This window comes from Ammodytes marinus (genome assembly GCF_949987685.1).
Source record: "Ammodytes marinus genome assembly, chromosome: 14".
In the NCBI taxonomy this organism is placed as follows: Eukaryota; Metazoa; Chordata; class Actinopteri; order Uranoscopiformes; family Ammodytidae; genus Ammodytes; species Ammodytes marinus.
The window spans coordinates 18,411,242-18,434,054 of NC_137218.1; the positions used below are offsets into that span (position 1 = coordinate 18,411,242).

The following is a 22,813-nucleotide window of genomic DNA, read 5'->3' on the forward strand; positions in this document are numbered from 1 at the left end:
TCTTCCTATTGCTGTCCTATTAAGACCCTGTTGGACACACAGCAAGTTGTGCAAGACATTCAGCCATGCTTGCGGCATGTTCCAGTAATAGGCTACAATGTTTCGTAGCTTCATGTATTATACATGAAGCTATAGTGAAGCTACAATGTTGTTAGAGTATGGGTCTTGTTTACATATTGCCTACTTCTTCCATGTTTTGGTTGAAAATGTCAGCATGATGTTAAAAGCAATATACTCATCATTACAAACAATAAATGGTGTATGTAGCATCTTAACATCTTTAGGGAAATAAACATTCTGCAGATCCACATCATAAGTCAATCTTTTAAAGAACAATATCATGTCATCTTTCTAAGGAATTATTTGTCATTAAATGTCGGAATTTTATTTTCAGTCTGTCTTTTTACAATTGCCACTGAAACAAGAAATCTAAACTACATTTTAGAGTCTTAAGATATTCTGGCCAATCACAGTAGTGGAATAAAATGTTATGAGACCCAGTAGTCAAAAAGATGCTGTTTTCTCTTTGTCTTTATTAATAATGGGTAATTATTCAACCTGCTTTGTTTGACATATTCTGACATTTTTGTATTGTAAAGTATTGTAAAGTATGGCTTTTTTTAATCAAATGTGAATATTCCCAGTAATACTGCTAGAAAATCAAAAAAAAAAATATATATGTTTTTATTGTTTTAAATGTAGTAATTGTATGATGTTGTGAAAGGCTACTGCTCTTAGAGTGAGTGTAGCATAGACTCTTATTATACCAGAGATGAATAGTTGAGCAGTAAATAATACACAAATGCACACAGTACATGAAGGTCACCAGTATTACACATGAAACTGTGATCATGTTGTTGGCACATCCATCACAGTCATTCTTGTTAGGTGATTTCTTTCCTCTAAACCTGTGAATCAACCCTTGTATGTGAAATTCGTTTTCAGTATAAAAACAACTGTCACAATTATAGTAAGAACAGTTGCTAGTTTTTTGGCTCATTTTTGCATCTTGGAGACATCATAGCACCCATCAGTGCTATAATAGACCCTTGCTCCCAAGGTTTGTTATAGTACAGATTAAACTATGAAGGAAGAGAATAATAATGTCCAAGAAATATTCTTCAAAACTGTCACTAGATGTCACTAGTTCTGGATTTTCATTGCATTTCATGTTGAGCATTAACACACATTAATTGTATAGATGGTAGCTGGATATTGCACTTTCAACTTTTCATACACACATCCCTACTAAAAATGATTGCTTTTCATTCTGGGGCATCAGTTAAGAAACATCAGGGCTAGCCCATCGTCTTCTGTCGGTCCAGGAACTTTTGTCTTCTGTCAACAGGTATCTCCTCAACAGTGATGTTATGTTTGATGGCTGACCTGTAATAGGATTTGTAGTTTTTAGAGAACAAAACACAACATGCCACTGATACATAAAGTGGTGCTGCAATGATCTGCAATTGAACAGCATCAATGTATTGCATAGATAGATTAACATTAGTAATGTAGAGGCCAAACCAAAATATTATCTTACCCTGGAAGGTCTGGAGGAATAGGCAACGCCTTGGTATAACCCTTCCTACCCACCAACCAAAATGTTTCCTCAATCCCTTTTCCCTAGAAGTAAAAAAGTGTTCATTAGTGTTCACTAGCTCTTATAACAGTAGCCCCTACTTCATTGCATATCTTCTGTATATAGTTCGAAGTCCGGTATTTTTTACCTTTAACTCTGTCATGCCTCTGGTTTGAATGTCGTATCCCATGTTCAAGGTTTTCAGGACCTCCACTGTGCTTTGGTTGACATGGATTCTGTACGCTGACATAAAAATAAAAAAAATCATTGCTTTCTATTTTTTCTCTGACATTGTTTTAATATCAGGTACAACATCTACAATCTATATGCAAACTGGGAGTTTTCTACAATTAAAAATAACTGTATCTGACCAATTTAGAAAATATGGCTGTCATTTTGGTATTAGGCCACTCGGTGGCAGTAGACTACCCATTGTTGCTTTGCTCCTCTTTGAGCAAAAGTGCGTTAGTCATGCTTATGCAAAGTTAAGAATTTTGAATTATGAATGTAGGCTGAAACTGCCACTGATTAGTTTAAAATGGAATAGTTCCACTTGTTACAGTATGATCGTCTGTGAACTCCATCAAATATTAGAGTTTTTATTTTTAAACAAGTAAAATCCACTTGGTAGTTAATACTTAGGTTTACACTACATTTTTATATAGCATGCAGAAGGTAGCTGACAGCAGGATTGGCCATTGACGACATTCACACTGAAGCTTCAAGTTGGCCTCTAATTCTGCTGAGAGTCTTAAAGGATTAGCAATGGCCACTTAAAGCCCTGTTTAGCGTAAAGCGACTTGCACACAGACTGCCCCTGCTGTCTCAACCACAATGTACAAAAGAAAAGGGAAAGAAGAGATCTGTCTGGTCTATAATGTAATGACATACGAGACACTCACGCAAAGATGTGGACTCCATTCGAGATGCTGTGTTGACAGTGTCTCCAAACAGACAGTATCGAGGCATCATAAGTCCCACCACTCCTGCTACAATTGGGCCTGCACGCGCACACACACACACACACACACACAAACACACACACACACATGGAGGGTTGGGGGGTGGGCTTTGAATAGGAATGCCTCTCTTTGGCGAAAGAAAACTTAAATTTTTCCCTTCTTTTTTAGTAGACTCATAGCATTTCAATTAAAAATACACAATTATGTTCCCAATGCATGACATAAAAGCTCTGCACTGCCACATCTGTTTGCACAAAGTAAATCATAGAATAGAGTTAGAAATCCAAAGGCAGTGTGTTAATTGGATGACAGCGCTCTAAGTGGATAGCGTTTCACTGTTCTAGGAAATTCCAGACGAGGATAAAGGAGGTTAAAAATACCTCCTTGCCTTAGCAGCTTGTGCTCCTGTAGGGGAGAATGGGGTAATGTGAGACATCGGGTAATTTGGGACACCCCCTGTATCTAGGCAACGGAACACATTTTTCGTCATGTGAGCATTATGTTTTCAAGCCTCTCCCATTTCCCCTTGCCCATAAAGGATAGGACCTCATGGTGCTATTCTAAGCATGTTTTTTTCACATGTAATGTAAAAGTAAATGTTATTGCTGTCAACCTAATATTGCTGTCAACCTAATCAACTGTTGTGCCAAAGCAAATTGATTCAGCTACCAACATATGAAACCATGTGATGATGCTATGATGCTAACTGAAGATTAGCCTGAATTGCTTAGAGAGGTAGTTTTTTCTCAAATTGTGGCGGTGGGGCAAAGTGAGACAAATGCTGTGGGGTAAAGTGAGACAGTGTCTGTGCCCTCTTTTACTGAATCCATTATATTTTAGGTAGCAACACTGTTAGAAATGTCCCTGTAAAACAACATTTATCAACTGGCAGCAGGGTTGCCATCATAATACAAGTAAATGAACATTATTTTACTGTCACTAAATTTGACAAGATTATACAGTTAATGAAAAAAAGGGATGAACCTGGACTAAATGTTTGTTATGTTGCTGTTTGCACCGTGAGCGAAGGGGATGTTATATTTCATTGGGCAGATGTGTTTCATTCCATATATAAGTTTACTATGTCCCCCTATTTGTTAAAATGCTAAACATAGAGAGCAGCTTCTGTTTGTTACTGAAAGACACTTGTTACAATATATGAAGTTCAATGGAATGATTGATTTCTATTGTTTATTGTCTCCTGAGTTGAACTAGGGATCTGTCTTAAGATGTCCATAAACCGTTATGTTACAACCAAAAAAACAACGGTTAGTTCACACAGAGATGTTTTATTTAAACAAAATGCATAGTGAGGTAATGGAATGAAACATCCTCTTTACTGAAAGTGCAAATAGCAACATAACAAACATTTAGTCCAGTGCAAGTCATTGTGGGAAAGGGGGCGTCTCTACAATACACTTTGTTGTGCTTACTTGATTTAAGGCAATCTGTTTCTACTGAGTAAACACAACTCTTCACTTCAGTAAGACTAACTTGGTTTAATTATGATAACTGCACTTTCCATTTCCAAGTAAATATAACTCAACTTTAAGTAAACTTAACCAGAGGATACAAAATAAACAATACTTATTAGTTCAGATGTGGATGGATGAGGATTAATGAAAACAATTGTGTAAGCTTTACCTGTTCAGGCAGCTCACGTCAATTGTCCCTTTTTGAAGTTTGATGGTAAATTAACAGGAAAGTTCAGTATTTTTGAAAAACATTACAGTTCCGTAAAATAACAGAAAAGGACTATAATTTAACACACTGCCTTTTATATTAACAGTTAAATGTTAATGCTGTTGAAATCCTGCTGTAGATTTACAGCAATTGTTTACAGTGAAGGAGACTAGTTTGAATAGAGACAATGCGAGCCAGAGGTGGGGATTAAATGGTTGAAGGGGTGTCAGCAATGGTTTGGCAGGCATGTATGTGGGGGACAGGAGAGTGACCTTTAACATCAATGGACTGTAAGTAATATGTCTTCTTTCAATGAATTATCCCAATAAAAAAATGCAGAAAAATATTAGTTAAGAGACTCAAAAGATGGAAAATGGCAGGTGGATCTAGTCCTGTGTTCTGAGTCCCAGGCTGTTCTAGCTGGTTCTGATTGTCCTTTTCACTGATCCCCAGCCACTAGCTGGCTCTAAGGGTCGTGTGTTCAGACTGTGTTTTAATCTAACTGGTTCTTTCTGTCATTTGAATGTTAATTAACATTATGAATTATTTGTTGTATTTGATCACAGTTACTTTCAAGTGTTTTAAAAAAAAATTGCTTAATTGACCAAACCCCATGATTCTGTTACTAGTACGACATTAGTTCTGGAATATGTGGTTTTCAAGCTAGCTGTCAGGATTCTAACTGTTACAACATGTGTTGTTATGGTAGTTAAATATTGGAAAAAGCGAGTGGATCCGTTTACCTCCTTGATTTCTCTGGTTTGTCTCAGTTTACCCCTAAGCTGGGGTAAAGTGAGACACAAGACAACTTTTTTTTAAAACAGTCATATTTTCACTGCCCTTCATCCTGAATACATTCTGATACTTTCCATTGCTAACAAAACAGCCTGAATTAATTGGAAATGTGTATATTTTACTGATAAATCATTTCAGCTTGCTTAGAGGGGAGCACATACCTATTCTCCCCTATTTTTATTCCTCTGCGAAAGATGAACACTGGCTCTCTCTGAAATGCATTTTGTTTCATATCATACGACTCAATAGAATTGTATGTGACTCTTAAAGTGCAACAGTATTACTGAATAGGGCATGGCTTATCACAGCACAGAAAGGATAAAAAATATTGCTCACCGGAATGCAGGCCAACACGGATCCTGACTTTCAGGTCAGGCATGTGCCTCATTTTGAAGGAACCAATGATATGGAGGATGTCAAGAGACATGTTGGCCATCTCTGCTGCATGGCGGTTTTCGTTCCTGTTTGGGACTCCCGAGGCTACCATGTAGGCATCTCCGATTGTTTCCACCTGATGACCATAAAAACAAGAGTTCAACACACACACACACACACACACACACACACACACACACACACACACACACACACACACACACACACACACACACACACACACACACACACACACACAATAAGAAAAAAAGTTTAATAAAAGACATAATGTATTAGACAAGGTGGGAAATGGTTCCTGGAAAGGCTTCAGATCCGATTCAAGAACAATACAAACAATGTATTAGCATTTTTAACAATATAGAGAGAATCCTAGGTAAAACAAAATTAGGGGTGAGGGTATTTGACTGTAATATACATTAAAAATAGACAACATTTTTGAATTAAGTTCTGTTAAGAACACACATTAACTTTAAAATTAATATTGTATTTGTGAAACCATTTTTCATTAGCAAAATCAAAGCATGATAAAGTTTGATGAACTTATTTTACTAAAACTTTTTTTTTAACCTTTATTTATACAGGTATATCCCATTGAGTCCGAAGACTCTTTTTCAAGGGAAACCTGTTCCCATTCCCACGTTACCATTCACACACCGATAGCAGGCTAACTATCGACATTCACACGAGGCAAGGTGGGTGAAGTGTCTTGCCCAAAGACACAACAACTATGACACAGGTGGCAGGGCGGGGATCGAACCTCCAACCCTTTGATCATCGGCCAACCCGCTCTACCAACTGAGCCACAGTCGCCCCAATTTGTATAGCCTAAATAGCCAACAAAAGATTTTGCCTGTAGGTCGTAAATGACTTCAAGTAATACAAAATGCAGCCTTTCATCATTGATACCATAGCAAGAACCCTAGACACTCACCTTATAAACATCATGTAGTTCAATGATGCCATCAAAGAGTGAGTAGAGGTCATTAAGTAGGTCCACCACCTCTATGGGATCACTGAGAGCTGAGATGGTGGTGAAGCCCACGATGTCACTGAAGTACAGCGTGATCTTTTGGAAATGCTCGGGTTTGACCGGTGTGCCTGTCTTCAGCGCCTGGGCCACCGACCTGATGATGAGTGGGGGCAATCACACAGACTTTGACACAGACTTAATATACGTGTCAATTCTCTCTATATTCATACAGCAATCACTTAAACAGTATGTGCACATCATTGCTCGCTTAACTCCAAATATATGGAAGTAAATGAGTGTCATCGGATTTTGAAAATAAAAAGCCATTGAATTTTAAGCACTGAATATTTATGCATTGAAATAACGTATGTGAATTTTTTGCCGCATTGAAATAATGTATCTGAATTTTTTGCCTCTGAATTTAACTCATTACATTTTAAACAACAAATGTTCACCTTTATTTTACAATGTTCTCAAATTCAAAATCAAATATTCAACGTTAAAAAATTCAACGTGCCGAATTCAACTGCAAAATCCCATGTATGAAATTCAGAGTAAAACTTTGGGGACCCAAGGAAGAGCAATCGATCATAGATGCTAGATCGCGTTCAAACAAAGAGAGCAAGTGGGAATATTAGCTCGTTGCCTTGGATACCCCTGACTGATGCAGGAAGGCAAATCAGGTTTTAGCCATATCAAACGGCAACGCAAGTAACGATGGTGCTTCGGTGAGTACAAACATGTTTCTATATAGGGAAGAATATAATGGCTAGCATATCTAGCGATCTAGCATCTATGATCGATTGCTCTTCCTTGGGTCCCCAAAGTTTTACTCTGAATTTCATACATGGGATTTTGCAGTTGAATTTGGCACGTTGAATTTTTTAACGTTGAATATTTGATTTACAATTTGAGAACATTGTAAAATAAAGGTGAAAATTTGTTGTTTAAAATGTAATGTAATGAATTAAATTCAGGGGCAAAAAATTCAGATACATTATTTCAATGCGGCAAAAAATTCAGATACATTATTTCAATGCGGCAAAAAATTCAGATACATTATTTCAATGCTGCAAAAAATTCAGATACGTTATTTCAATGCATAAATATTCAGTGCTTAAAATTCGATGGCTTTTTATTTTCATAATCCGATGACACTCATTTACTTCCATACAAATAGCCACACAGTTGTTGAACGCAACAAAACTACAGTGCTTATGTGGTGACATTGTCTCTACAGCTTCCGAGAACTTTTGTTACATCCCTTCAAAATAACTTTAACCACAGCTGTGTGTCAGCAGGGATCAATTCAATGGTTCACTACCTTGTACTCTACAAGGCAAGGCAAGGCAAGGCAAGGCAAGGCAAGGCAAGGCAAGGCAAGGCAAGGCAAGGCAAGGCAAGGCAAGTTTATTTATATAGCACAATTCAGACACAAGGCCACTCAAAGTGCTTTACAGGGGCAAGATTAGAATACATAAAACACATTATAAAACATTTAAAAGCGATTAAAAGAAGCAAATAAAAAATAAAAAAAATAAAAACATGAAAACTGGATTTAATAAAAGAAGCAAATAGAATGAAAATTGCAGGTTAAAATGGAAACAAAAAAGTCTTCAGACTCGATTTAAAAGAACTGAGAGTTGCAGCACACCTCAAGTTCTCTGGGAGTTTGTTCCAGATTGTTGGTGCATAAAAACTAAAAGCTGCTTCTCCTCGTTTAGTCCTAACTCTAGGGACTGTAAGTAGACCTGTCCCAGACGACCTAAGGGCTCTGGACGGTTCATAACTTATCAGCATATCAGTAATGTATTTTGGCCCTAAACCATTTAGTGCTTTATAAACCAACATCAGTATTTTGAAATCAATTCTTTGAGTGACTGGAAGCCAGTGTAAAGACCTCAGAACTGGGGTAATGTGATCCACTTTTTTGGTCCTAGTGAGGACTCGAGCAGCAGCGTTCTGAATTAGCTGAAGCTGTCTGATAGATTTTTTTGGAAGGCCAGCAAGGACACTGTTACAGTAGTCAAGTCTACTAAAGATAAATGCATGGACAAGTTTTTCTAAGTCTTGCTGAGACATAAGCCCTTTAATTCTTGATATGTTTTTTAGGTGGTAGTAGGCTGATTTATTAATTGATTTTATGTGTTTCTTGAAATTCAAGTCGGAGTCTACAACAACACCAAGATTTCTGGCTTGGGGTGTGGCTTCTAACACACTCTAAAAAGTATATTTTTGAAAAGTTGAAGTAACGCACTGTTTTGAATAAGTCTGACTCGGTTTTCTGCTTTAGCGATGGCAACGTACTTTTGTGGATTACATCAAATTGAAATTGTACTGTACTACATAGACCTGACATTGACTTGCTTTTCTTATGCAAATGAAAGCGCTTCAATTAGGTTTTCCTGTCTAACGTCATGACGTGGACGTTTACGTCAACGTCTTTTTCAGCTAAAATTTTCCTGTGAAGCCGCCATGTTTTCTCCTCGCACTCGTCTCGCACACGGTCACGGCGCCCCAACAAAACGGTAAGTCTAATACAGACAAAGTAATGTTTTACAAATGTTAATTGTCAGATAATACATTTTCTGCCTGTAATGGTTACAGTTTTTCGTCTTAAGGTTAACGTCAGTAAGCTAAACTGAGCCGGACCAGCAAAGTCATGCTGTGTCCTTCAGGTTAGCTTATAATTTTCGATTAATTTATCTGATTCTGTGAGAAATTGTTGGCCATTTGTTCAAACCATTTGTGTGTAAAACTTCCTGTGGCATTTAAAGGTGATAGTTTGGCTGTTAACTGGTCAGTAATTAATTGCATTTTGCCAGCGGACACATGTAGAGTGAACGGTTAGTAATTTGCGCGCGGTGCTGAGTGCTCTGCTCTCCGGGTTAGCATGCTGTGTAGGCTACTGGTAAGGCCAGATACATTTACATTTCTTTACCACCGAGCTGCGTGCGCCTGTTGTTCAGTACACCGTGTGTGTGTGTGTGTGTGTGTGTGTGTGTGTGTTTGTGTGTTTGTGTGTTACTGCCGTCACCGCATCCGTTGCTATCAACGTTTTTAGTATGAATACTCAGGCAGCACCAATGAGAGTCGCATGCCGTTCTGATGAAAGCACGGAGGTGAGTCCGGCTGCTAAATAAACAACACCACTACTATTATATTAGTTTGCTAGCGGACAGGTAGAATAAACTGAACTGCGCCCGCGTGTCTGTTTGGGCCATTCGTTCCTACGTGTGTGTGTGTCATGTAGTTCTCGTGACAACCAAACACTCAACCTAGCTGTGAAACGCAGTGATAACTGCCTCTGTGGCTTGTTTGACATGGAGGCAGCAGCGGTGAAACCCCATAGTTATACGTTTCTCGGTGGTTAAAGCATTCACCAGTCCAGCTCATATTAGTTTGCTATATCGCAGCAGACTGTTTTCTCCTTCTTTACCACATTTGGCTTAACATTGAAATGAAACGCCACTCCCTTAGTTAATATTAATGCATGTTTAATTTTCTTTTCATGATTCTTTCCCTGATTGGTGGTGGTTACTTCAGGCCTGGACACAAATAATTGAACTACCCAAAGGTAAGTTAAACTGCAGTATTGAGTGCTAATGACAGTGCTATTTATAAGGCTTCAATGTGGCTGTGTAGCCACATTCAGTTTACCATGCAGGGTTAGAGTACAAGTTACTGCACCCTGCCAATGGCATGTATTTCTATACGTCAGGCAAATTGTTTTTCCAGTTCAGCCACAGTCCTTTTTAAAGCCATTTGTAGCCCTCATTATAAAAGTGTGCGAAGGATTCTCCTCAAAAGGATTAAACAGTGTGAAAATTAAAACTCATGTTGGGGAGGTGACGATAAGAAAAATGTAGTCAGGTGACGCAGCTTTGTTGTGACAAATGGCCATAAAAAGCTTATAGCCACTTTCAAAACAGTGGCAAAGTGCTATAGAGCATAATAACAAATTTAATACTGAGATTATATGATTTTTTTATTCAGGACACATGAAGATCCATAGTAAGATTGTATACAGAGTGAAGTAATTTGCATTTTCTTTTATTAATTCACTATTTGTTTTAGATCCATTCTGAGTTCCTGTGGTTCATGGCTGTTCCTGGGTCCATGGCCCAGTTACAGTCACTCAAGTCAGCCGATCAAAGGTGGATCAACAGGCCAAATGACGGACACTTTGGACCAGGTACATTTGGAGCATCAAACAAAACAAGTTTCCTTGGTAGCTTAGAGGGTGTCAGAGTTTCCCTATCTTTTACAGATACATAACAAGGGCAGACCATTATAGTGTCTTTAATATATGCAGCTCATGTTTCACCATCACACCATTGAGCTTACATTTATTTTCTAATGAAACTCTGGCATTACAAATTAGGGATGTGAACAATGTGTCGATTCTCGGCTCGATTTTCGACTCGTGCCCAAGGCGACTCTAAAAATAGAAATCGGTAAATCGGGTGTTTTACTTTATTAGATGTTTTGGGGACATGTGAGACGTCTGTGATGCGAGTTCACGTGTGGTCACGAGCGCGCTGCAGGCGCTTCATTTCTGCAATGTGCGCGCATTAAATGTCCTGTGTGGGCCAACAGTGCAGTGCAACATATGCAGCATAAAGTTATAGCATTCATCTATGGCCGTGATGTTAAATCACCTTCACACAAAGCCTCCGCCCGGGCAAAGCAGCGAGTAGCGCTGTGACGGTGACGATCACCAGGAGACCTCGCAAGTAGCCTATGAGTGAATGAGCCGCCGTGCAGAAAAACTCTGTGGTTTGTTGAATAAAATGATAACCGGGGCTATCCTGCCCTTTAACGTTGTCTACGGGAACGGCTTCCGCGATCTGTTTGTATGTCTCAAGTACACAGAGCCATTTCGGCAAGCTGACAGTGCGACTGAAGGGACTGTTGTTTCTGTTTTCAGCCGAGTTCACCTCCGACGCATGGACAGCGTTTTTAAAATTAAAGACTCTCATTTTATTATCAAAAAGGCTTTGATGCAGATGAAGTCTGAACACACACAGCGTGCGGCACCAGTGTTGTTTAAAGGAAAGCGCAGTTTATCAGCACCACAACTACGCTCTGCTGCCGCAAAAAAATGCACATTGCCTTTTTTTTTCTCTTTTCTAATGGCATAGTAAATCGATCGATTTGTCGATTCATGCCTCCGACACGTCGACACGCAAATAATGAATCGTTTAACATCCCTATTACAAATGTCCATTTATTTTTAAATAAATTGTAGGATTTAAGTTTTAAGAGTGTCTTCGATTATGAAACTGATTTGAATTGAAAATTAATCAATATCATGTTGTCCTAGACTGACGACATTCTTCTTCGGAGGGAGTGTGTACCGAAAGCCTTCATCATCTGCCTCGCAGAGGATACAGATGACCTGATCAAGGAATATCCGGTAAGCTTCAACAGTTACACTTTTATGCAGGTTGAACAGGTGTTATAAAGTTCGGTCTACTTACGAGCGTAGTTCACGTCAACCGGGTAACTTTAATCTTTCATCACTCGTCCATGGCTGTGACTCATGCCCGACGGTGACTCTGCGCGCGTGTGTTAGTGTGCGCGCGCATGTGTGTCTGCAGTGCCGATACACACACACACACACACACACACAGAGGGACAGACAGATTTGGCAGACTAGCTTTTATCATCCCCAAATAGTTTGTAAAATTAATAAATGCGTGTCTCCAGAACATATTTAAAAACTGTATTAGCGGGGGAGAGAGAAAGGTTTTCGTTTATTGATTTTACCTAAATGGTTATGATTTACTAACCGGTTACATACGTGCACACCCCTACTCTAGATTGCAACAAATATGCAAAATATGACTAGAAATTATTTGATTTACTGTTGTACATTCATACGATAGAGGTACTAGTATAGTGGAAAAGTAAGTCAAGGGCCCTGAAAAAAATACAGATAAAATCAAGACACAAAGTATACTTGAATTACTCATTAGAATAATTAGTGCATGTTCACAAAATTGGACTCAAGACTAATGCCAGTGATATTATTGTACCATACAAGGTTCATAGTTAGTTACTGCATACAAGTGCAAAGTGATGACAGTGATGTTTTGTGTCATGTACTGTAGGACTCTGGAGCAGCTCGCCATTGCAGTGTTTGTCTTTTGAAAGGATGGGGAAGGACTGCAGGAGCCACCTGAAAACATGGGCCTCTTCATCGAGAGTGTGGAGGTTTTGCATGGACTGACCTGAACCTAGCTTTTCCAACACCCCTTTCTTTCACTTTTGAGGTGCTCCAGAAAATCATCATGCATCTCAAGCAACATAAGATGTCCCCCAAATCCTAAAATCTGTATGGCAGACTTGAAAACAGTGACTACACATGAGAGACAAATATTCTTCAAACCACAAGGTGATATACACAAATTTTGTCACACGTTTTTGGAAGAGCAGGTGAAAGGTTCCATTTTTGTTTCGATATGGTCCAAAAAGAACAAAACACACTGGCTGTAGAGCAGAATCTATGTTTAGCACGCACAAGAATACATAACTTTGGTGTTTTTGATGGTTTTATGCATTACTATGCACACAGTTTGTCAGATTTAAAACTGTAAAAGAAGTTCCTTTTTATATTTACAGACACTATCTCAATATGTATTATCACTTATAAGTAAAACCATTTTTGGAATAATTTTTTAAAACTTATTTTTAAATAAAAGGTGAAATGTTGAGATGGTATCATATTGACTTGGAGGATTTTTATAACTTTAACTGGCGGCTGCCAGAAACAAGGAAAAAAGGACAACTTGCATTACACACCGTGTTTGTCTGATTTAAAACTGTAAAAAAAGAAAAAAACCTGTGAGTCATTACATTGAGAAACTATCAATATTTCAGCTTAGTATAAACATATTTGGACTTACTTTTTCAAACATATTTCAAAATTAAAGGTGAAATGGTGATAGTATATTTATAATGACTTACAAGATCTTTTTATTTTTATTTTTTTTAAGGTGAAGTCACCGATTCCTGAGACTGCTTGTAGTCCTAATCACTTTCTCAAAAATCTGTAAATATATCCTCACGATTTTGCGCTGAAAACCAATTCAGTGTCTTCCATTACAATGCCTATGCTCTGTAAACGGGCATGTGGTTCTCCGGTGGGCCCCTTTTGTTAACATACCCTTTGTTTACATACCAGTTTGCTGAGCCTAGGCTGTGTTTTTTTCCCCACACAATTTAAAACTATGTAAAAAAAAATACCAAAAGTGATTTGACAACAAGCGGTCTCCAGAATCCCTGACTCCACCTTAAACTGACGGCTGCCAGAAACATGGAAAAGGCTTACCTGCATTACACTGGTTGTCTGGTTTAAAACTGTAAAATATTTTTTCCTTTCCCATGTTAAATTACACTGTGACTATACTGGCTATAGCTGGTTATAATGGATTCTATATTGGAAAGATATGGGAAATATGTTGCTTGCCCGACTGTTATACACTGAAATGTGTTCGAAGGTATTGGCACTTTGTTTTCTACTTTTATTCAATAAAGTATATTAAAACAAACTGATTTGAAAATGTGATTTTATTTTAGAAGCAATTTTAAGTTGAATAAACTTAATTCAATCCTGTGTTACCGGTTGCCTTAATTCAATTAAGTTGGTCCAACTGTTTTCTTTTAGGTTCTACGGAAGCAATATTTTACTTTAGGATTAAACAAGAAATTGAGTCAGAAAACACTGACATTTTAAGTTGTTGTCCCTTAATTTTAAGTTGGATTAATGCAAACTTTTGATTTGAAAACAAACAAACTATTAAGTTGATCTGACTTAAAACAATTGTTTAAGTGTAACTTACATTCTTTAGTTCAATAAACTTAATTCAATCCTGTGTTACCGGTTGCCCTAATTCAATTAAGTTGGTTCAACTTTTTTCTTTTTAGAGTGCATAACGGATGTAAGCTGTGCGCTGACTTTTAATTGTTCATCTTTGGCACCAAAGACAATTACTTCAGTTTTATCGTTGTTTAATTGAAGGAAATTTTGGCACATCCAATCGATGTTATCAGGCATCGAGGTTATCAGTAAACGTTGGCGGACACTGCTCAATGGTGTTTTGTCCCCCCAACGGAGCCTCGGAGGCAGCTAGAAGGCCCTAACCCTAACCATAACCTTGACCCTAACCTTAAACTTGCTGACATCTTGGGTATATTGTATATATGTTTTTTTTATTGCAAAGGTTCACAGTTTTTAGTAATTATATTAATTTCCTATTAATTTAAATAATATAGATATTCAATTGTGTATTTTAAATATCATTTTATGGAGTACCCAATGATGTCTCATACCCCCCCTCCCCCCTTTTATCCAGGGGAGTAATTGTGCAGGAGGGGAGGTGTTTTTCTACATATCTCCTTCTGATCGTCCTGTGCAGTGGTACCCTATATCTCTTTTTAATCACAATTTTATCATTTATAAATAATCTTTTAAATAACCGATCAAGGTTTTTTAAGACGGTTTTTAAAGTGTTTCATTAACACACAGAGAGTCCCCTTGTTCCCGTGCCCCCCATAGAGCCCACCTTGGGCACAGCGTTTTACGCCAAACCTAACCCTAACTGTTGTCTCCCCAACGGAGCCTTCCAGGCAGCGCTGTGACAAAACACCAAACACCGCTGACACTCACCTGGGCAACATCTGAGACACCAGTTTGTCAGTCTTCAGTCTCTCCACCTCCAGCTCCTCTGTCCTCTCTCTGATCAAATCCTCCAAGTTGGTGGAGTACTGCTCCAACATGCGCAGCATAGAGTCGATAATGTTGGTCTTCTTTCCCTTGGTGATGCTCTTGAACTGTCACATGAAAACAAAGGGAACAGGAGGGTCATCCCACCGGCTTGCAACTTTTGTACAGAATAACATATAGGGATGAAAAGATGCTGATAAATGTGTTTTTTTTAAACGTATTCTATGGTTGAACCTGTTTGAAGATGGCCTCAAAGCTGGGCCTCTTGTTCGGCTCTTCACTCCAAGCCTGTTTCACAAGTTGGATTATGTCCAATGGGGCCTTTTCCAATGAGACTTCAGGCCGACACAGCGGAGGAGGATTTTTGACCTTGCTGATTATCTCTGTGAACAAAGTCACAAGGGTGAGAACACACAGATTTGAGGCAGTGCACACACAATGAATGCACAAAAACAATGCCAGAATTGTTGCCATGCAAATACAAAGCGATTTTCTTTGAATGTGATTGTATGCACCCAATTGGGTTTAACAATTATGAATGTTGATGCAGCATTTTCAGCCAAATTCTAAAAATATCATTGTCAATGTAATTTTTCTGCTTAGTCCGAATCGATAAAATGTGACTGAAGAGCTACAAAAAATTTACTACATTTCAAACCCGCGATTTCCAAGAAAGTTTTAAAATAAGAGAAATCGTTTGCACATGGGCTACAATACCTTCTGCTACATCATTGTATCTTTCCATGTTTCAGTGCTTTGGTTTCACTAATGCACTAATGCCACTCACCATTGGGAGGCATATCTAGACTGGCGAAAGGTGCAGAGCGAGTGGTGACCTCTTGTGAAATGATGGAGAAGCTGTAGACATCCCCCTCGAAGGTGCCCCTCTTTCTCTTGCTGGGATTTCGCAGCAGCTCAGGAGCCGTCCAAAGCAATTCTTTATTGAAAAAAAATATACACAATGATGAATGAACAAAGAAAATTTGCATGCACAAGCAGAGCCACTAAATTAGTCTGCAAGATGCAAAATTAACTTACCTTCGGGCGTTTCTTCGTCAGACGAAATGCTTTGGACAACCAAAATTTGATTGTACCCATAATCTGTCACCTTCAACACAAAGCGTCCGTCTACCACACAGTTACGGGACTTGAGCCGTCCATGGATGATGTCACGATTGTGCAAGTACTTCATTCCCTGATGACAGTTTGAAGAAATTTGTGTGAGTGACGGAACAAAAACGAGATTAGGAAAAGAAACACAAGTAGGTCATTCTGTCTCTCTCTTACCTTAACCAGATCCATTAACAGGGAAGACTTGAACATCCAGTCCAGTCGCACTTCCTCATTCTGGAGCAGATCCTCCAAGCTGCCCCTGGTGCAGTGCTCAGTCACCACGCCAAAGATCCCAGAGTCGAAGAACATTCCCAGGAACAGATTGAGGTTCTCATGCCTCATCTCTCTGAGCTGATGGGAAAACAATGTAAACATTTAGGCTGTGAACTCTCAATTTTCTTTTGCCGGAGGATTATTAAACACTTTGATTTTATTTATTTGTTGCCAAGGACATTCTGTACTTTTGCAACATCTGTTTCTTTATATTCAAATTCGGTAATACTTAACAATAAGGTTACATTAATTCACTTTTAATTAATGTTAAGTGTATGCTTAATATGCATTAACCAAGCATTGACTTAGAATTGATAACTGCTTAGTTAATTCCTAATTAGAATTAACTAAGCATGAACTAATAATGTATGCTTAGAAAATACTTCACTAAGCATTAATTAACTAAGCATAGTTCATGGTTAACCAACCATTGACTAACCGTTAATAACTAAACATTAACAGTTAGTAAATGATCAACAAGCATTAACTATGCATTAACTAACCATTAATATCATTAAGTAAGAATTAACTATCAGTTAATTAATTTACCCCTATTGTTACCTCAAATTCACTATCTATGGGTTATCACAGAACCAAACCTGTCAGCATTTTGTATTTGTTGGCACCAGTAGAGAGTTAGTTGTGCTAATGAGTCACATGCCCACCTAATCTCTTACCTTGACAAAGACTGACTCAGTGCTGCTGTTCAGAGATGATACTGTTCCCTTGGGGCATTTCTTCAACCAGACCCAGTCACCCTGGGATGTACACAAAACCACAACGTCTTTAGTGATACCAGAAACATCCAAAGTCACGGAGCACCTCATAGTAAACTGGAGGCTATTGAATATAAGACTAAAGACTGGCCTCACCTCAAACACAGCAATGTTGGTGCTGTCAGGTGTGGTGGCCATGTAGCTTCGGCCAGATGCTGAGTGCTGAGGCGTCTTCATATCCAGCAGGCTTTTCATCATGCTTTCCTCAGTGAGTTTCTGCTCAAACAGAAAGCTTAAAGGATGATCGGGTCGGCTCAGGGGTTGATAATCACATATTTTCAAAACAGAGAGAAGCAAAACCACAGCAAAATAACAGCTGGTATCGTCAGAGATTGGTCACAGAACTGACCCGTTTGCTGAGTTGAGTGCTGATGAAGACCAGGTCATCCAAGGTCAGGACTACCTTAGTTGATCCAGAGCTACCACCACCACCTCCATCGCTGTAACCCATACCCCCGCCGCTTCTCCTGTACAGACAAAAAAGATGTATAGAGTATAGAGTATATCTTAATATTTTTAATGGGATCACACCGACTGCATTGGTAGAGTTACCATTGTTTTATATTCTGCTGTACATACTTGTTTTGAATAAACAGTCTTGCTCCAATTCCGGCCAGTGTAACAGCCACAAGGAAAAGACAGAGGAGAGTGAATGTATCCATGCCTTTTGGAAAAGAAGAGGAGAAAGAAAAAACACAAAGAAAAATTTGAATGCACTGAATTCGTACCGTACCAGCTTATATTGGTTTCCTACAAGACCAGTGCACTCACCTCCAGTACAGGCAAAGTATGGGCTAAACCAGCAGCCTGAGTCTGTGTAGGGTGTGCTGCCTGCAAAATGGATTGAACGGCCCAGGTATTTCAGGCCCCCGATCAACCCTCCATCTGTTTCAGAAGCCTTCAGAGTATGCGTGGAGTATAGGGTGTTGCCTATGCCACTGTAGTCCAGCACTACATAGCGAGCCTGCATGCCTTCACCGTTCCTGCCGGCCTGCAAGGGCTGATTGAAGCCTTCAAATGTAAATCCGCCCCTAGTATCAGCCAGGATCTCACCAGTTACCCAGCGGCCCTGACTTTCACGGGCCTGCTCCGCAGCCATAGCTATGAAGTACATCATGTTGTAGATGGTGCCAAAGAATGGAGAAACCTGACAGAGGAGAGAGTGAGGAGACAGTTTCAGTAAATGCCTTTGTTTTTTCCCTTTTTTTCCAGATTTACACAGAACGATTGCAATTTACAGTAAGGCTCACCTGCTCTGGTGGGGTGTGGCTGCGGATTTCATAGCTATCCTGAGCATTCCTGAAGGCCTCATGGAAATTCTGCTCTCCAGAGTCCATGGTGATGGTGACGACCCCGTCAAAGGCTTTCCGCAGCTTGGTGTCATTGCCTAACACATAGTAGGGTGTATCTTTGTAAGGTAGTGAGTAGAGGAGGGCGTCATAGGGGATAAACACGTAGCCCCGGCCAATCATGCGCATCTCCAAGGCTGTTGTCAGAAGATGGTACTGGGCTTGGCCACCGATCAGGACAGAGGGCATGCACATAATGATCACTGTGAAGAGCGGAAGGATAAGGAACTGATATACTTGCACGTTGAATCAAACAGCATGGATGTTGTTTTCCATGTCGTTATACATTCATTGTTTTTCGGTATTATTTCAATCATGTTTACATCTACGACTCACCTCTGACCCGATCTGATTCCCTCACTTTTTCCAGGGCTCTGGCAGGCCCTGCTCTGTCACCCTGCATGGTGACCACAGGGTTGACAGGCAGACCGAGGGCCCTCAGTGACGAGGCCAGCTCCTGTCCTGTGGCTTCCCACAGGTCCGTCTCATCTGAGATGATGGCCACATGGGCCCAACGAAAGTACCGCAGAACTGCGAAAAGAACATGGGAGGATAGTGGCAGCGGCCGCAGGAAGGTCGGGTACGTCTCCTTATTTTTCATGTTGGGTTTGAGGCAAGCCCAGGAAGAAATCCCAACATCCCATTCTTTTGCGTACAGAGCAGCTGAGGAGCAGTAACCTGGGTTGGCCGGGCCCAGAAAAGCAGCACCATAATCTTCCAGCTCAGCAAAGCGAGCAAAGTCAAAGGATGACTTGCAATTCTCGTTAATCAGCGTGTAGTCATACCAGTAGCCTTTATTGAGGTAAGGGTTCTTGTTTATGCGGGCGGTGGCGAGGCTAGCTGCCAGGTCAGGCAGGGCTTTGGAGTATAGGAGGTCACACTTCCAGGGTCCAACCAGGGCAATCGTGAAAGTGGTCGCCCCAGCTTGACAGGGCAGAAGTGTGAGAATGAGTAAGGGCAGAAGGAACCAGTTCCACCACCAGCTATTCAAGCATTTTACAGGGGATGATGGCAACTGTGGTTTCGATGACATTGATGATGACACAGCTAATGATTTAAAGAGACAATATCCACTGCAACTGTTTGCAAACACTGTCCGTATATGTCTTTTTCTCTTCACTTGAATTGAGTCGTGCTGCCATCGTGGGTGATAGGACAGGTTGTGCAGAAAGCGAGGGTCTCTGTGACTTGCCATTTCCTCACACAGCAATTCTGGTGCTTTAGACACAGAAGAGGAGTGGAGAGTTTGCGGTGATTAGTGTGACAGTAGGTACGTCTTTGTGGACAGGACTGTCTTCCTTGGCACTCAGCAGGCGTCTAGTCCAAAGCTGGACAGGTGACCAGACGACCCAAAGCCATCACTGCATCCAGACAATAAGAAAAAGGGTGGAAAAAATTTGAAGATTTAGTTAGAATAAAATATAAAATATTCTATAATATAGTATTTAGAATGATTATAGTAGGCTCCATTGGTCTTTAAATTGTTAAATTATTATGTTTTTAGACAGGCCCCATTGATTATTAAGTTAATTAAATTAATTCTTGGTGTATGTTTGGTTATTGACTGAATTTGTGACACAGGCTTTAACAGTCTTCAACACACAAATGATTCCTGACCTGAACTGCCACCTTGCTGAGCTGTTGTGTGTAACAGAATGTGATGTTGAGTCGTATCAGCATCCATCTGTCTTACCAGGGACATAGTGCCAGTGCTTTTCGTTGGAGAATTAATGATCTGCGTGTGTCAAGCTGATAAGCTCTGCCAAGGGCCTAGGGTTCAAAAATGAAGTGCCAGGTAACATGGAGCTAAATATATTTCTGGCCGTGATGTCTTTATTTAGACTTAATATCTCTTTTTCTTTCTAGACTCAATCTCTTGAAATCTTCTTAGTCATGCATTTCTGGAAGACTCCTCCCCTTTACCCCAAGTCACCTCTCAGAATCTTTGAACCAGAAACTAAAGTTGCACTTCTGGGAAAAAAGCAAAAAATATTTCAAGATTAAATGATAGCATGATGGATCAAGTTGCTTCAGGTTATATTAGAAAACACAGTCAGCTTTAAAAAAATTAATTTAGCAGCTTTATTGCTAAATGTAAAAGACACTGAAAAACAACTGAAAAATTATGTTATGCTGTAACTGCATGCAGATACAAGTTAACTACTTTCTGTTATAAACTGGAGTATGTAGAATTTCACGTTGAAAGAAATAAAAAATATTCCATCCATACAATGAAGATGATTTAGGTTGATGAAGGAAAATACACCTTTGGGTCCACAGCTGGTACAGGTAGAAAATTGCACTTTTACTTTTGTCTATATTACAGTCTCAATGATACAATATTTTACTTGGCAGTTATCAACATTTGAGAGTTTTATTATCCGACACAACATAGTAAGTATCTTTGTTTGTTCACCAGAGAGCTCTGAAAAGTAGATTTTTTTAAACTGTAAAATGTCCCACATTCTTCATATTGATATCTGCAATAAGCTGATATTGGCCAATGAATTGGCTTGGATAATGTATCGGTCAAGCTCTAGTGTTATAAATTGCATAATCCTAAATTAGGCCTATGCATGGTTAAATCCACCTGTAGCTCTTTTATATGCATTCTACGGTGGCAGAACACAAAGGAAAAAGACCGATCCTGAAGTTTTTTCATCCTCTTCAAGCTGACACGCAGCAAGCAAGTGGAGACCAGCAAGCCTTTTAGAGTGGCTAATATTAGCTGACACTGGCTTATCAGTTGCTTAGTTTAAGAGGAGCACTACGTCATATTCTAGCCTTGTTCTAAAGTGCTAATGAAGATAAGGAAAAGGTCAAATGATGTTAATCCCTCTGAAATCGTTTTACACTTCATGTGTAGAACCATTTTCTACAAGTGTAAAACAAATGGATAAAGGAATGAGACAATCTTTGTTGTTCAGACATTCTGACCTTTATCTCTGCTGCGAAGAGATTTCAACAAAGCTAAAATGACACTGCATGATGGAAGAATTGATCACATTAGCAAAACCACACCTACAGTACCTTTAATATTAGTAAAACAATGACAGTTCAATTAAACATATAAGAGACAATTCTGACCTTGAGCAGTTTTTCTTCATGGCATGTCAGTGCCGGAGCTTGTCGTCAAATAGCACCATTCAAATTCCAGGTGGATTAAGTGTAATGACGTCTACAGCAGGCGAAGTTATCTTTGTCCTTTTGGTAGAAAAATGATACCATGAGTAATCCACATCCAAATAATCCAAATGAAAATTTAAAAACTAAACAAAAAAAGATGCAGTCAAGTTCCTTGGAGACAATACCGAAAATAAAAAAATAAATCTAAATGTTCAGTACTTAAGTCCCTCTTCAGCTCTCGCTGTCCCTGTCTTGGACTGGGACCCACCCCAAAGCAGAGAGTTAGGGACAATGCGTGAGAAAAAGGTGCCAGCCTGATCCAGTCTGGCCTGGTTAAAAAACGAAAGGGAGGCAGAAAACCAGGTATGTAACACGTAAAAGGCAGGACAGACCTGGAACGATCAACAGGCTTTGACTTCTTAGCCTTCTTTAGCTTTTAATCCAAGCTAGTGTGGGATGAGAGAGAGAGAGAGTGCGTGTGTGTGTGTGTGTGTGTGTGTGTGTGTGTGTGTGTGTGTGTGTGTGTGTGTGTGTGTGTGTGTGTGTGTGTGTGTGTGTGTATGTGTGTGTGTGTGTGTGTGGGTGTGTGTAGGACGGGGGTGGGTTGGCAAAAAGACGGGTGAAAGTACAGATGTGATGCATTAACATTAATGACATAGTCAAGATCATTTTATGTTTCATTTTCACAACTGCTATACAATAACCCAAAACAAACTTTAAGCTTTTGTATACTGATTTGGTAAATGGATTAAATTGCTATTTGACTGACGGTTACAGTAGCCTTATATGACCCTGCTGCTGCGGTTCAAATCCTTCTGAGACATTCACTTATGTGCTCTTCTAGTCTTATTACAGCAGATAAAGATGTTAAGAGAAGGGCTAGGATTGAGCGTCAATTGTCCTCAAAAAATCTCACCCCTCATAATAGGCAAGGCAAATGTATTTAAGCTATATTTTGTTTTATTTTAACACAGTATTTTCAATATTTTATGACTGACTATTTATTATTACCTATTCACGACTTTTTAGATACTATTTGGAGAGGTGCTGCAGGCAAAAT

The 22,813-nt window shown here is 39.4% G+C and overlaps 1 protein-coding gene and 1 long non-coding RNA gene across 2 annotated transcripts; one reads left to right on the forward strand and one right to left on the reverse strand.

The window, feature by feature from the left end:
- Positions 1 to 1,298: 1,298 nt before the first annotated feature.
- On the reverse strand, positions 1,299 to 19,822 carry gucy2d (guanylate cyclase 2D, retinal; the record flags this gene model as incomplete). The annotated part of the gene is made up of 18 exons (XM_080041460.1): positions 1,299 to 1,386; positions 1,541 to 1,623; positions 1,728 to 1,822; positions 2,482 to 2,580; positions 5,356 to 5,530; positions 6,347 to 6,539; positions 15,060 to 15,223; positions 15,351 to 15,499; positions 15,904 to 16,053; positions 16,155 to 16,311; positions 16,404 to 16,580; positions 17,180 to 17,260; positions 17,375 to 17,494; positions 17,628 to 17,745; positions 17,858 to 17,942; positions 18,050 to 18,425; positions 18,529 to 18,830; positions 18,964 to 19,822. 18 exons carry the CDS (start codon positions 19,820 to 19,822, stop codon positions 1,299 to 1,301), a joined length of 3,471 nt encoding a protein of 1,156 aa, XP_079897586.1.
- Positions 8,851 to 13,932, forward strand: LOC307260514. The gene is made up of 5 exons (XR_013845187.1): positions 8,851 to 8,913; positions 9,932 to 9,962; positions 10,463 to 10,580; positions 11,712 to 11,804; positions 12,502 to 13,932. It is a non-coding gene; the product is annotated as an uncharacterized lncRNA (long non-coding RNA).
- Positions 19,823 to 22,813: the final 2,991 nt, after the last annotated feature.